The 16,934-nt window shown below is 37.2% G+C and overlaps 1 protein-coding gene across 1 annotated transcript in view; it reads left to right on the forward strand.

The window, feature by feature from the left end:
* The window catches only part of DNAH5 (dynein axonemal heavy chain 5), a 214,577-nt gene that overhangs the window by 99,514 nt on the left and 98,129 nt on the right, over window positions 1–16,934 (forward strand). Inside the window, exons 43-49 of the mRNA XM_090279309.1 lie at window positions 1,321–1,474; window positions 7,117–7,263; window positions 7,819–8,060; window positions 10,442–10,618; window positions 11,061–11,262; window positions 12,112–12,254; window positions 12,974–13,108. Coding sequence (XP_090135435.1) covers window positions 1,321–1,474; window positions 7,117–7,263; window positions 7,819–8,060; window positions 10,442–10,618; window positions 11,061–11,262; window positions 12,112–12,254; window positions 12,974–13,108 — 1,200 coding nt within the window. The remainder of the gene's footprint in view (window positions 1–1,320; window positions 1,475–7,116; window positions 7,264–7,818; window positions 8,061–10,441; window positions 10,619–11,060; window positions 11,263–12,111; window positions 12,255–12,973; window positions 13,109–16,934) is intronic.

Below are 16,934 nucleotides of genomic sequence, written 5' to 3' on the forward strand. Positions count from 1 at the left end.
GCTTTTAAAAAATCAGTGTATAAAAGTCTTAATCTCCTTTTTTTAATCAGTGAAGAGTGATAGTTCATTTTGTAAATGGCTTTTTTATCAAATGGCCAAATTAATTGTAGCATTACCTAAAAAGCTAAATATAAAATAATTTGTAAGGTGAGTTACATTAGTAATTTGTAACGTGAAAAATCTGGAGAATATGCATAGTATAAAACATACATAATTATTATCTAAAATTATGTAAGTAAAAATAAAAGCATCATTTGTAGTGCATTTAAGCATAGCATGCTAATTAAGAGCATGGACCAAGAAGCTGAATTTCTGGGACTCAGATCCCCACCTCATAACTTTACAAGTATTAATCTTGGCCAAATCACTTAGTCTTTCTGTGTCTATATATTTTTTTAATCTGTAAAATGAAGATATCAATAGTACCAATGTCATAGTGTTGCTATGAAAATTAAAGTTAGACTAATTTGGCACAGAATAACTTTCAAACAGTATTTGATAGATAAAAACTATCCAGTGGATTTATAAGGAGCTTGAAGCTTATGTGGAATTTCAGTCAACCTGGTATGCTAGAAGTTTTTTTCAGTTATTAAATATCATCTTTTATTTTATTATTTATTTAAAAGATTTTATTTATTTACTTTTAGAGAGAGTGGAAGGGAGGGAGAAAGAAAGGGAGGGAAACATCAATGTGTGGTTGCCTCTTGCATGTCTCCAACTGGGGACCTGGTGTGCAACCCAGGCAGGTGCCCTGACTGGGCATCAAACTGGCGACCCTTTGGTTCGCAGGCCAGCGCTCAATCCACTCAGTTACACCAGCCAGGGCTAAATATAATCTTTTATATCAAACATTTAAAATACATTTGATACTTAAGTCTTTTTTCTTAAGTTGCTCTTAAGATATACATTTGATAAAATATTAATATTAATGCATTCAGTTCCCAAAGACAAATGCAGATGTTTCTTACTAGCTTGGCATAACATTTGATTATGTTTACCTTGCTTTCAGTCTATGTATATGTATTCTTTTATGCAATGTACATTTTTATTGTGGTAAAATGCATAATATAAAATTTATCATTTTAGCCATTTTAGGTGGACAGTTTAATGACATTAAGTTAGAGTCTCATTATTGTGTAAACATTACCAGCATTGACCTCCAAAGCTTTTTTCATTTTCTCTGACTGAAACTTCATACCTGTTAAACAATAGCTCCCCACTCCTTTGCCCCCTACTCTATGTTTATGCTTATTGTGAGCACAATGGTAAGTCCAGCTCACTGTTGATGTGGCCCAATGTAGGGTTTTGTTATGTTTTCAGGTTGAAGAAGCTGGTTTAATCAGCCATCCTCCTTGGAAACTGAAAGTCATCCAGCTGTTTGAAACACAGAGAGTTCGGCATGGAATAATGACCCTGGGGCCTAGTGGAGCAGGGAAAACGACCTGCATCCACACCCTGATGAAAGCCATGACAGGTATGGGGCAGCCATGCTGCATTGCTCTGTGTGACACATTTAAATAGTCGTGGCACATCTGAATGCCCCAAAAGGAAGAAAAGATAGATATGTTAATGTATTTTTATAGCAAGGGATGCTGCTTTACTGATTATTGGGTACAGTTTAGAGAGAATATATTACATTAATGGACTATAGGGGAAAAACATGTCTTTCTATCTTTACTGATATATAACTGACACATACCATTTTGTAGTTTTAAGGTGTACAGTGCATTGATTTGATACATTTAAAAATTGCAAAATGATTAACACCATAGTATTAGCTAACGGCTCCATCACACAGATCATTACCATTTCTTTTTTGTGCTAAGAACATTTAAGGTCTACTCTCCTAGCAACATTCAAGTATATGACACAATATTATTAGCTATAATCACCATGCTGTACATTAGATTACCAAATTTTGTTAATCTAATAACTGGAAGTTTGTATCGTTGACAAATATATCATTTCCAACCCCCCAGCTCCTAGTAATCAGCACTCTGTGTTTCTCTGAGTGGTTTTTCTCGGTTCCATTGCAGCAGGTCCTCACTTAATGTTATCTATAGGTTCTTGGAAACCATGACTTTATTAAGTGAAATAATAGAATGAAAATAATTTACAATAGGCTAATTGATATAAATAAGACAAGTTTTTATGGCATATTTCTGATCACAAAAACAAAATAAAACTTCTCAATAAAGACCCAAAGCACTTCTAATCTTAAATATTAAACTAAATTTAACTATACATATAAACTAATTTTTCATCTGGAATCAGATATTTTTCTGATGAAGTTAAATAAATGCATTTGATTTCCAGATCTCCCTAAGCCTCACATCTAAGTCCCTAGCCCAAGGTCATCTAGGGATAGTATTCATTGTCATGTTAATGATTATTCTTGTATTCTCTGGCTCTGATCAGACATTGACGACACTGTTCCTGAGTATCGACAACCCTTAGCTGTGGTAGAGTCGAGTTCCAAAATTTCACAGAACTTTGCTAGTTGGAATGCATCATAGATGGTCCCACAGGGAAAGGTGTTTGGATGAAACCCCAGTGCACGTGCCAGTATTTGTTCTGGGGTCCTGCACATGTTAGATTTAGTCTTGAGTTTTCTCAGCTGTGGGATGAAGTGAATTCTGTACATCAAAGTTCTATCTATTGGGTTTTCACACTGAGACAAGACTGTGATCCCAGCTAGCACTTAACTCCACCAAAACTGAGCTCACACCTGCAGGACTTACCACTTGATTTTCAGTGTGTTGTTAATATTCTATTTTGGGATTGTTAGATAGCTTTAAAATGATGTGTACTCCCTCTCAAATTATGCTTAATATTTTTATTACAAAACTGTCTTCTGTTAACTACAAATGCACATGGTACAATGACTTGAACAAAATGAGCACTAAATATTAAACAATACAGATACATTGTATATAATATAATAAAATATGTGATTTGTATGGCATCTCTGGTGTTGGAGAAGCTTTTTACAAAGATGAATTAATCATTAGACTATTTGCTGTTTATTAACTTGGTTTTGGTTTTGGTGTTTCCTTTTTATTAACCTATTCTTAGTTTTAATAGGTAGGCCAAATATTTGTTATTTTAAACTTTGTTTCTTGCTGAAAACTTTAATTATCCAAAAGATTGAGAAGGTAATTGGGCTGAACTTCTACTGAAGAAGTGCAAGGCATGCCATGTATGTTATTTATTTCCTTATTCATCATGTATTTTTTCATTACATTTCTTTGATGTTCTATACTTGGAGGGTTTGCTAGGTTCTATACTAGAAATAAGAAAAGAGGTATGAAAAAAAATGGCCATGTCTTCAAGGAGCTTACAGTGTAACAAGTGACAGACATGAGCACAGATTCTTCAAAGTCATCATGGAATCACTATGAGCAAAGTTTGGATAATTACTGTGTGAGCAGAGGTGAAGGAGAGCAGTATCTTCTCCAAGGAATTATAGAAAGGCTTATAGAGCAGGTGCTGCTCCGTCTGAGGTTTGAAGGCTGAGCAGCAGGTGGATTAGAGGCATTCTTAGTCCAGTGGAGACTGTGAATGTAGAAGGGACGGAGAGAGGGTGTCCTCAGGGAACTCCTTTGGCAGGAATAAATTGTAGTTGTGCGTGAGTGTGAGTAGGGGAGATGAGGAGGTGTAGCAGATGCTATTGGCGCCCAATGCCATCCTTTGGCTGGCCCCGACTATAGATGTGGCTGTTGAACAGCTTCTTCCCCAAACACCAGTGGTTTCTCCCAGTTTTTCAGCTTTATGACTTTTCTTGAAGCTAGGGAACGGGCTCAGCCTGGAAATAGGGGTTGGGTGGGAATTAATGCTCTGAGGCAACCATAGCCTCACCCAATGGAGGAAGAACAGTTGATGGCAAATGCTCCGCCTTGTGTCTTTCAGAGGGACACTGCCTCTGTGCCCAGCTCAGCAATGTGCCTTTCATGGACTCCTCTCCTTTCCTGTCTCACTCTCTCTTTGCCCTGACTTTTGACCAACTTCAAGTACCCATGTTCTTCTCCCAGGCTTTGCTTTCTAGGAAATTCAAATTAGTACAGTAGGTGTGGCATGAAGAGTTTTGTAAGTCATGCTCAATACCTGGGTTTTATTCTGTAGGTGATGGGAAGCCATTGAGCTAGGGAGTGGGATGGTGCTATGGTCAACCCTGAGTGTAGAAGACCATTGGGTAGCCATGTAAATAATAGACTGAGGGACAAGTTGGGTGGTCTGGTGTCCATTAGAAGGTGACAACAAGAAAAAGCTGCCTACTCTAAGGCAGAGTCCATGAAGGTGGAGTGATGACACTCAAGAAATGCCTAAGAGGAGATTTCATAGGAATTACTTTAACCAACATTTTGAAAGTTAAGCATTTTTTTTTCTTACAGTGCTTTCATAAAATCGTTATGGTATTCTAAATGAAAATGATATAATGCTGTCTCCTACCATCATGAAATAATTTTTGATAGTTTCTCTTGTATGGGAAACAGACCAAGTCCAGGGCTCACCTATCATTCTGTCATATACTTTAAGAGTTTGCTGGCGGACTTCCGGCCAAGATGGAGGCTTAGACGGACACGCTAGGTCTCCCTCTACAACTATAGTGGAATACAACTACTTCAAAACAAAGGATAACTAGAAATTCCAGAAAATAAAGCTACACGGAAGCCCAACATATGAAGTTATAAACCAGCGGTGCCATTTGGGCAGGTAAGAGTTAAAGAAGGCAAAGCTGTTTGCGGAGCGGCGGGGCGGGGCGGCGAATAAACCCCCTGGCGTGCGCGACTCCAATCAAGCCCCTGGCGTGCCCGACTCCGGCGCGGGGGAGCAACCGCAGCATCGCCTTGAACAGTGAGGCCCAGGGGGGCGGGAGGACGGATCCCGGTCTCCTAGCTGAATAACTGTGTGAATCCATCTTGGACCCCCGCCCCCACAGAAAGCACCACAGGGCTGCGAAATAGGTCGCGCGCCTGCCGGTCGCTGATTTGTGACGCGTACGCAGACACTGCCCCCTACAGCCAGCCCAGGAAAACAAAACGCATCTGTCAAAATGAGGCAGACAAATATAGAGATCCCGGTGGCACAACTCACCAGACAGCAGATAGAGAACCTGACAGATGAACAGATAAGAAACCTGTCAGAGGCTCAGTTCTGGGCCATTGTTATCAGGTGGCTTACAGAATTCACAAAAGAGCAGGAAAAAGATATGAAAGAAGCGAAAAACTTTCATAACGAAAGGAACAAAACCACATATGAGACAGATGGTGAGGAATCCAGAGTCCATTTCAACAAACTGGAATATGGAGAAGAAACAAGCAGTCAACTAATGCAGCGAGAGGAAATGGCAAGCAACAATGAGAGGATCAGAAACCTCTGGGACAGCTATAAAAGGCCCAACATAAGAATCATTGGTTTGCCAGAGAATGAGGAAGATGAACTAGAACTTGAAAAATTGAGTGAAAATATAATAAAGGAGAACTTCCCAGACTTGGGGAAGGGAATAGACTTGCAGGTCCAAGAAGCAAGGAGAGTTCCCAAGAGACTGGACCCAGGGAGAACCACTCCAAGACACATTATAATCAAAATGTCAAAAATTAAAGATAAAGAGAGAATCTTAAAAGCAGCAAGAGAGAAGAAAAGAATAATGTACAAAGGGGTCCCAATTAGACTATCAGCTGACTTCTCAAGGGAAACCCTACAGACAAGAAGGAACTGGCAAGAAATATTCAAAGTAATGAAAATCCAAAACCTACAACCACGAATACTCTATCCAGCGAAATTGTCATTCAGAATAGAAGGACAGAGAAAGTGCTTCCAGGACAAAATAAAACTGAAAGAGTTCATTAGATCCAAACCACTGTTATATGAGAAGTTAAAGGGACTGGTTTAAAAAACAGAAGCTAGGGAGATGAAACAAAGGCAAACTAAACAGGCAACGAGAGCGGAAAAGGAACTGTGGGTAAGGGAAATATAGTGGGGGGAGGTCAACAGGGAGGGGGAGTGGGGAGAGGGAGGGAGATGATATAGGAATTGGGGATCATGGTAGGAGGGAGTGGAATAGACGGAGAGAGGTTGGGAGGAACTGTATGCACAACTAATGGACATAATCTAAAAGGGGGGGACAACTGGAGGGAGGGGGCCACCGGGTGGAGGGGAGCAGAGGGAAGGGAAAGGGGCACAAATGTAATATTTTAATCAATAAAACACATTAAATCTTAAAAAAAAAAAAAAAAAAAAAAAAAAGAGTTTGCTGGCTTTCTGTAAATTGTGATTAGATTAAAAAAAAAGTGTTGCCCGTCTTATAGTTATCATTTGGGACTAAGTTGAACTTCGGCACCATAAAATACTGCAAATAATTACCTTGATGCTTTTTGTGATTTTGAAAAAAGAGAACTCTGGTTTAATTTTCTAAATAGGTTTTAAGCATGTAACACTTTTGTGATGTGCATATGTGTGTATGTGGGCCTGTATCAATCTCTCACATAGTATGTAATATTTTAGCATCTGTTTTATGGTTTTATACTTTAAACCTTGTTTGTCACTTTTCTGCTTATTAACCACAGTCCCTTGCTTGCAGAATTCAACACATTTTAGAAGTAGTTTTAGGGTTTGAAAGATTCAAATACCTTTTTTGAGGTTGGCCACAAAAGAAAGTTCTTGATTCCTGCAACACATTAATTTAACTTATTTTTTTCAAATGAGCAAAACACATCCCAGCAAATCAAAGCTGTTAATGGAGAGACTGAGGAATCTTCCAGGTGATATTTCAGATATAAAATTTAATTTAGTACACCATAAACCAACAGGTTTCTGAGCTGTGAAATTTGAAGAATTTCTAGATTACATTAATTCCTCAATTCCAATGTAGTATCCTTTTCTCCCTTTAGATAACACCAAGTTTTCTTTTACAGAAGATTAAAACAGATGTGCTTTAGTCAATAAAATGTGAGGCTAATTATGACAACTTGGAAATGCAGTAAGACATATATTTTCAGTATAATTTTGCATTTTTATGTTTTGAACACCTGCGGACTCTACAGCAAATCAGTGCAATGTTGTATAATGATGGTTCACTCTACACCTGAGTTTAAAATTTGGATTTACTTGGCATAGATTGTGGAAAACCACATCGGGAAATGAGGATGAATCCCAAAGCGATTACCGCCCCACAGATGTTTGGCCGGCTTGACGTGGCCACAAATGACTGGACTGATGGAATATTTTCTACTCTTTGGAGGAAAACATTGAGGGCTAAGAAAGGTAGAAGATGAATTACAAGTACTATTTTTGACCTGTACTTCTAAATAAAATCTTTGGTGGCTCTTTAAAATTAATAGAAAAACTGTATTCTCTCTATAGTATCTTTAGACTAAGAAGTCATAGATCAGTATAATATTTGTGAATGCTGAAATACTAAAATTATTGAATATTGTATTTACAACCTTTTTTACCCTTCTCCTCCTTATTTTTTTTTTTGGTTAAGAAGGGAATTATTTTTCTCTTGAAAAATGTTTTTTGAATTTCTGTGATATCTTAGAATAAAATAGAAAAAGCTGTTAAGGATAATTGATAGTAAGACTAAAATTATTTTACCATAACTATTTTCACTGAATATTTTAAAAGTGTTGTTCTTAGTTAAGTATAGCTTATTAAAAAAAACTGATTCTTCTATAAAAGGAAGTAGACTTCCTCAGAAAGAAAATTGTGTATATCAAAAATGAAGTTTATACTGAACTAACAAAGTATTCTGTTTAGATATACACTGGTGTTTGAATTTGTGTATGTATACTTTTTCCCTCTGCCTTTGGAATCTAGGTGAGCATATCTGGATAGTTCTTGATGGCCCAGTAGATGCCATCTGGATTGAAAATCTGAATTCCGTTTTGGATGATAACAAAACTCTAACCCTTGCCAATGGTGACCGGATTCCCATGGCTCCAAACTGCAAGATTGTTTTTGAGCCTCATAACATTGACAATGCTTCTCCTGCCACTGTCTCAAGGAATGGAATGGTTTTCATGAGTTCTTCTATCCTGGACTGGAGTCCTATTCTTGAGGTATGACTGGAGTCTTTCTGTTGTATAATTAAAGAAGGAAACAGATCCTTTGTTCCTTTAGAGTACATGCTGAGTTTTCTGCAGACCTGCAGGGTGTAATTGCATTTTAATGCTAATGTTTATGGAAGATCCTTGAATGCTCTGGGATCATTCAAACCCTGAGTGCCCCTTACAGGTTTCTTCAGTGCTCTTCTAATCATGTTCTGTGATTTCCAGCCCTTGGGGCATGGGGTAATTACGCGGCCCAGGTGAATCAATAACCCCATCAGACTGTGACTGAATAAATAAAATTTAATTTTATCACTTTGGGGATTCATGGCATTTTTAAAAGGTACTCATTCGTATAACATTTGAGAGCAACCATCTTAGAATATTAACTTGAAGAAGACAATTTATTAAAATTGCGTGTCAGGGATTTTATTAGATTCAGTAGTTATAATATCAGCTTTAAGTTTTACTTGGAAATGATATTTCAGACAATTTCTCTTTGATTCATGATAAAGTATTTTATTACCACCAATATAGTCTAGAGTATATTGCTTATAATTAGATTATAATTAAATAGATATATAGTATAAGGCAGAATGCTTATTAGATAAGTCATTTAAAAATCTTTTTCGATGTTATTAGATTTATTATTTTCATTTATATAAATATTTTAGAGATGATTTTGATAGAAAACTTATGAATTTGTAATTTGGATAAAGTACATGTTTATTTTATATTGCCATTAAATTTTTGTGCTTCTGTGTGTATGGGTTTATCCTAATTTATAATAATGCATTTTCTGAATTTGCACAACTCCGAGTTTTGAAGGGTTTATATTTGGTAAAGCACGAAGATGTGAAGGAGGGAATTATATAGCAAAATGATATTGACATATATGTCACTAAAAATGCTTCTTAATATTTCAGATTTTGCAATTAAATTATCCATTCACTAAGGAGAATACAGAGCAAGTGTTCTTAACCCTGGTTTTGCAAAAATAATCACCAATGACAGTTCTTATAATACAAATGATTGGGTTACACCACAAGCCTGCCACATTAGAATCTCTGTGGAGGGGGTGTTGGAGGAGTTGTTTTTGTTTTTTAAAGCACCATTATAGATTCAGGCTTGGTATTTACCGATACAGCAAACTCCAAATCAAAGTGTATTGATACGATTTCTCCCAAAATACTTCCAATTCACAAAGGCTTTAAAAAATACTTTAATGCTACTAGTTAATGAATAGTGAGAGTTTGTTATTTATGAAATAGGCCTCTATTATATGCTGTCCATGTTGAGGCTGAATAGGATGTTCACATTAATGGTAGACCTACCTAATATTTTGTATGCCTTTAAATAATGCAGTTTCTTTTTACAAATGATAGGAAGAAGCAAGACTCACAAAAAATCAGGTTGGACTTGTTTAGGGCAGTGCAAGGTGCTCCGAGAGAGTGTAAATTGGAGGGCAGAGAACAACGGGGACGGTGCTCACAGGAATCTCCGCTCCTGAGAACACGCTGATTCCTGGCCCTGTGTGTGATGGTTTTGGTTCCACCAACTCAAAAGTGCTGTGTTTTGCTTTTGTTGATATGAAACCATGATAAATTCATGAACTGATGAATAATTTGAAACCAACATTTTACTGCTTCTGTTTGGAGTCACTAAGAATGAGCTGATGTCTTGATGCCAGGGGAATTTTCATCGCCTTAAGAAAATATTGTTTTGTGTTAATTGTTATTTTCTTATGAATCACACGCCCTTTCCTAATATTAGGTTCCACAAATGACTAAATTCTCTGTTTTCCTAAAGATTCTTTGATATTTTTCTACATTGGCTATTAATTAAGTTAGAAAAAAAGAAACAAGTATTTGTGAAAATTTTTGTTTCCCATTTTGTAAATCTTGGTATGGATTTCCTTTGTTCATCTTTCATTTTGTTTTCTTTTAAAAAGTTATTTCCATATATTTGCCTCTTCATTTTCTCCTTGCATATTTTAATGAAGAGCTGAGACTTTTTTTCCATTTTGGCTTCAAGACTTGAGAATACGTATAGTGTAGTAGATGAATGTGTGGACGCTGGAGCCAGACACTGGATTTGAATTCTGGCCTTGACATCTACCAGATGTGGCATCCTGGGCATGTCACTTTTATTCCATGGGCTTCAGTTTCTTCATACATAAAAGAAAGACAATAATAACTCCTACCTCCTAGAGTTGTTTTGAACGTTACATGAGTTTTAATACATAAAAGAATTTATAGCAAGGCCTGGCCCATCATAAGTGCAGTATTATCATTAGATATTATTAATCAATATTTTAAATATTTTGTCTTAAAATGGCCATTTTCCTGGTGTGCTAAGAAGTGTAATTAATACAGTAATCGGTAAACCGACAGGGTTTTCTTAAAAAACGCTCGCCTCAAGAAGCTGAAATTCTTCGTCAGCTGTACGCCAAATCTTTTCTGGACCTGTATCGCTTCAGTATTCAGAACTTAGAATACAAGATGGAGATGCTGGAGGCCTTTGTAATCATGCAAAGCATTAACATGCTGCAAGGTCTGATCCCTCTGAAGGTAAGTTGCTCAATTTTCTGGAGAGTTTCTCTTATTAGCGAAGCCATGCTGTGCAGAGAGTACAATGTTTGAAATTGATTTTGTTAGAGCTATGGGGGAGGGGAGATGTTTAAAACATGTTCCTGCACATTTTATGTTTCTCTCTCTCGCTTTCTCTCTTACTTTTTTTCACAAAGCAAGCTATGGCTTAGTAATTTAGTTGTAGGTTCACAGTCATCCGATAGGTATTCTAAATTTATTTCGCAAGCCAGCTTGGTTGGTATTCCTAGAGATCCGTTCTGCATTTGTGCCCCAGCTTTTTTTTTTTTTTTTAACCTTTCCTTTGTTTTTGTTTTCGTGAGAAATGTTGACTCTTTTATATTGTTTGCTATCTTCATTAAAACCTCAAAGCAAAGTTTTGGTTTGAGAATTAAGTAATTAAATTTTTTTCTTTCGCGCTCAGGAGCAAGGTGTGGAGGTCACGCCAGAGCACTTGGGGAGGCTGTACGTCTTTTCCCTGATGTGGAGCATTGGGGCCTTGCTGGAGCTGGATGGCCGGCGCAGGCTGGAGCACTGGCTGCGATCGCAGGAAACGCTGACCTTGGATCTGCCGCCTCTAGTGGGGACTGACGACGCCATGTTTGACTATTACGTCGCATCCGATGGTGAAGATGCTTGCTTCCATTCATACATAACACATTGGAACAGTTGTTTACAGATGCCTAATATTTATACACCATATGTATATTTCTAAATGGTTATTAAAACTCTTGGCTATAAAATTAAAATAGAAAATTTCATATGTTAAGAAAGCAAATTGTTTCTTTTTCAAATATTTATTTCAGTTCTGTTCCAAATGCACACTTTACTCTTGTTAAATATATTGTGTACTATACTTTTAATGAATTAAATACAAAATTAAAAAATTCCCCAATCAGGTCAATTTCAGCTATTCTTTTGATACAATCAGCAATTTATATAAAAATGACAGTGTGAAGTATATTTTTACCAAGTATATGTGTATCTATACATCTATATATATATATGCTTTAAGTACTCACGTGCATACATATGTAAAGTACATATATACATATATGAAATACATACAAAAACAATATTTCTATAAGGCATCCTAGGGCCTTTTATTTTTGGTCTTACAATTACGGAAGTGAGTAATGAAAAGTTCGTGAGATTAAACATTTAAAGAAGATTTTAGGTACATATTACTGTAACAGTGTTTTATATTTTTATACATACTCTTACTGAAAACCTACAAATTATAAAGAAAATTTCAGGATGCTTTGAAATATTTCTTAATAGTACTAATTTGGAATAGTTCATAGGGAAATTTTGACTCAGCTAACACAGTACTTAGAGCTCTGATTTTAATGATCTTTATTTTATGGGGAGTTTTTGGAAGATGCCTTCATGAGATGTCAAGAATGTCTGCTCGTTACAGTTAGTTAAATTATTAATAGGAATATAAAGAAGTGAGTGCTTTCTGTTCATTTCAGGTAAATGGCTGCACTGGAACACATGTACCGAGAAATACGAGTATCCATCTAATGCTACCCCAGAATATGGCTCCATCCTGGTGCCAAATGTTGACAATGTGAGGACTGACTTCCTAATTAAAACCATTGCTAAGCAGGGCAAGGTATGACTCTTTAACTTTTATTAAGTGTCACATATTTTAAAATGACAATTGAAAACACAAAGCATCTTGCCTTTATTTGAGAGTGTTTTATTTTGCTATTTAGAATAAATGTAAATATTACCCAAATTAGTATGCTTCTTTTATTATTCTCTAAGAACACAGACTAGAGCTAATTATTTCTCATGCGGGAAAGTGAATTTTGACTTTTTTTCCAAAGAGAAATTCTTCTCTTTGAAATATTATATTAGGTTGCTAGGGCTGATATAACAAAATGCCATCTACTGGGCGACTTAAACAAGACATATTTTATTTTTTGTACAGTTCTGTGAGGCTTGAAGTCCAAGATTACAGTGGCAGCAGGTTTAGCTTTTTTTTTTTTTTTTTTTTTTTAAGTCTCTCTCCCTTGGCTCACAATGGCTGGCTACCTTCTGACTGTGTCCTCCCACGGTCTCCGCTGCATATGAGCAACCCAGCTCACTCTTTGTTCATCCACATTTCCTCCTCTTATAGGGATGCCAGTTAAGTTGCACTAGGCCCCTACCTTAATGGCCTCATTTTAACTTATCTCTTTAAAGATTCTCTCTCCAAATACAGTCACATTCTAAGGTATTAGGGGGTTAGGGATTCAACATATGAATTCTGGCAGGGAAGACACAATTCACCTCATGATAATCATTTATTGTATTTCTTGGATTTTTTCCTCTCAACTTCTATTGTAGGCTGTGCTGTTGATTGGTGAGCAAGGGACAGCCAAAACGGTCATCATCAAAGGATTTATGTCAAAATATGATCCTGAAAGTCACATGATCAAGAGTCTGAACTTTTCTTCAGCAACCACCCCGCTAATGTTTCAGGTACCGGCTCTTTGAATTTGCTCATGAAGCCCAGGTTTGTGATAAAGTGGATGCTCGAATCTCATTACTATTCGTTGTGCCCAGAGAGCTGCATCTCCCCTCTCACGGCTGTGGTAAATTCCCTGCATGTCTTCTGTTATCTCTGTTATTCAACTGCAATAGAGTGTCTCCCTAATTAGATTAAATATATAAACATCTTGAATTATGGAGAAATGAAAGCTTACTTAAGGTGATACAGGCCTTAATCCTGTTTAAAATATCTATATAGAAAAGCCTGTGAACATGCAAAATCCAAACTGAGTGAAAGAAATATTAATTATTCCTCCACCTGATCCTACCTCCTCTCCTTACTGTTGTTACTAAATCCCAGTATTTGAGTCCATCTGCCTGCACACACTGACCCAGAGAAATGCGTGAGTAGGAGTTTGCAGTGAAGAAAGGAAGAAGTTTATTATTATAGGATTGGTCAATCCAGAGTGCAGGCAAGCTTGTTCTCTTCAAGATCCAACTCCTGGGTGGCATGTAGGTTATAGATTATATAGAACAAAATCACAGTATACTATGGCTGGCTTAGGGGTTCAGGCTTGTGTTAGACACTGATTGGTTGGAAGTGAGGTAAGGGTAATATATCATTTTTTCAGGTCTGGAGGATGGCTCTGAGGTCTGCTCTGACCTCTGTCTGGTTTCATGGATAAGTAGCTAGGGGGTCATGCCATGTTAGGACTCAGAAGCTGAAACATAACTTAGGTCAAGATGTTGTCTTAAGCCTGCCAGAGGTCCAGACTTTGTGACCATCATTTAGATCTGGGCCATTATGTTCTGCTGCCTCAGGGGTTAACTATTATCAAGAGGAAAGGCTGGGTCTATGGGGTGCAGAGAAACAGGGAAAAAAGGATTTCTAAAGCTTTAGTCACAAATCAAGTCAAATCATTAGGACCCTCTATTTCACTGTCTGCTTTTCTGTGGGTGTTACTATTATTCCAGCTTTTAGACTAGCTACATTGGAGTCATTTTGGATTGGTCTTTTTTGAATCAAAGGGTGTTAATGTATCTAAGGAAATATTTTTCACATCTTTTCCTTTTTTCTCTGTTCTCCCTGTCTGCCCCTACACAACCTACTTCTTCATAATTCCACACCAGGGTGGTAGCATGAAGGAATCCCCTTCTGGTCTTTGCTCAAGACTAATTCTTTTACAGTCTATCTTTTATTCTCTTTTTAAGCTCTGGTTCTTATATCATTGCTTTTATCTTGTTCCCTGACTTAACAGTCCAGTATAGCTCCCATTATCAATTGCAACAAGGAATAAAATCTTAGAATCTTAACGTACTGAAGATAATACCCTATCATATCATTGAAAAGTAACAAAAAAAAAAAAAAAGACCTTGAATTTGTATTGCTTTTGTCAATGAAGCTGCCAAGAATGACCTGGGTTTGCAGTGGCTGTTTGTTTTCTCCTGTTCCTGAGTTATTTAAGACCCTATTGAAATCAGGGAGAGAGAGTCCTAAATGTCAGTTCATGCTTCAGTTGTTATTAAACCACCTCTCATATTTGTTTTAGAACAAGTAGTGCATTAATAAAAAGACACATTTTATAAATTTAAAGTGGAAGGAAAGTTTTTAGGAGACTACAAATCCCAAGAAGTTTGCTTTTGATTAACTTTGTTGTTCTTTAGGTGTTGGAATGAAAATATCAAAGAGCAGTGAACACTGTTAAGAACATAACTACATCATGGCATTTTCTCACTGTAACCAGTGACTGCAGAATGCCAATAAACTAAGACCATTGATTAAGTTTCTAAATAAGACTGTCAACTCTATAATGCTCCTTGTTTAGAGGTGGCATTTTCAGTACTGGCTAGCCTTCAGTCAAATGAGTACCATTTACACAGTGTCATGATGGGAAGGTCTGGGTGGAAGGTCAGCCCCAAACCGCAGTGACTCAGCAGTGGAATTCTGTGTTTGGGCAACAGCACATTAAAGTATCCTAGGCTGCAAAATGCTAACATCACGCACATTCCCATCATACACATTCCTTGATACTGTTTTACATTTAAAAAACTTTAGTTAGTTTTATTTTAGAACAATATCCTTTTTAAAAGTTGTAACTCTACTCATGGATGCAGATTTAAAAACATTTAATCAAAGTATGATTTTTTTTTGTTTAATTGTCTTGTGTAGTTATCTAGCTATTCACATTTCTTGAGGCTGCATTAAACCTTTAAGGCTGTAATGCAATTCTGACAGTAACTACCTGGAGTTACTAAAGACTTTACAGGTGGAGTGCTTAGGCTCCCACAGCAGTGCCCTCACTTCTGATAACAGCCTTAAGCTTAGGGGTTCCAGCCCACCAGCACTTCCGAACAACGGGCTACAGATCCTGGGTTTCCTGACCCTCTTTCCATTTTGATAATTCACTAGAATGACTCACAGAATTTAGGAAAATGCTATGCTTATGGTCACGGTTTTAGTGTAAAAGATATGAATCAGGATCGTCCAAAAGAAGGGATGCATGGGGAAAAGTCTGAAAGTCTCAAATGCTAATCTATGTCCTCAGCATGTATTACCTTCCAGCCACATGGTGTATATCGCCAACCTGAAAGCTCACCTGAAGTATGATATCTAGAGTTTTTTTGTTTATTAAAGATTTTATTTATTTATTTTTAGAGAGAGAGGAAGGAAGAAAAAGAGGGAGAGAAACATCAATGTGTGGTTGCCTCTCGCACACCACAAACTGGGGACCCGGCCCACAACCCAGGCATGTGCCCTGACTAGAAATCGAACCAGTGACCCTTTGGTTCACAAGTTGGTGTTCAATCCTCTGAGCCACACCAGCCAGAACCAGAGTTTTTATTGGAGTTTCATTACATAGGCATGATTGATCGAATCACTGGCTAATTGACTGGACTCAATCTCCAAGACCTCTTCCACCCAAGGAGGTCAGCTGATAATGTGTACTACAAAGCCCCAACCTTCACATGGTTTTTCTGGCATGTGTGGTGTGAGGGACCCACCATGAATAACAAAAGTGTTCCTACTACTCAGGAATTTCCATGAGTTTAAAGTCTCTGTCATAGGAACCAATGAGAAGGCCCGCCACATTTTTTAGTATGGAAGGAGACCTTGTCACTGTATTTTTGTTAGTAACTCTTTGTGATATTTACCCTTTTAAGGTGGTAAACATATGGGGTATATATCTCTTTAATGTGAGATATTTATTAGTTTCCTGGGAAAAGATGTCCATTATCTAGAAAGCAGTCCCTTCATTGATATACAAATTCATAAATTTCTAGCAGTGGTACCATATTGCCGTAAGATAATTAGAATTATAAAACAGGCTTTTAAAACAAAACAAAAAAATGTATGCTCTTTCAGGTTTCATTATCTGACTCACAATGACTTTATCCCAGTTCTCTCCTGTCCTTCAGTGTCAGGGTGGCATCGACAGTTGGTTATTTCGTTTTCTTTTCAGAAGCATCACAGGATCGTCTACCCTGTTTAGTGCCTGTTTTGACTGCTGAGCCTCCAAGCTTTCGATTAAGTTTAGATTAGAGTCAGTTTTAGAAAGCTTTCAATTAGCCAAACGGCTGTAATTAACATTCTCATTATAATTTTCAGCCTTTTATGCTAAACAAGGGCTGATGGAGCTGAACATTGGCCTCCGTATCTCCCTCTTACCTGGATCCAAACGAAGTTGAAATTCTAGATGAGAAAATGGATACTGTCTAATCATCCCCTGTTTCTGTGTTAGCACACAGTCCATTCCAGGACACATGTGACACCTGTCTGTTACTTGACAGGTTGTTTTCATTAGGGTTTCTTTCATTT

The sequence above is a fragment of the Furipterus horrens genome, unplaced genomic scaffold (assembly GCF_987537825.1).
Source record: "Furipterus horrens unplaced genomic scaffold, mFurHor1.1.pri manual_scaffold_5, whole genome shotgun sequence".
NCBI classification, from domain to species: domain Eukaryota; kingdom Metazoa; phylum Chordata; class Mammalia; order Chiroptera; family Furipteridae; genus Furipterus; species Furipterus horrens.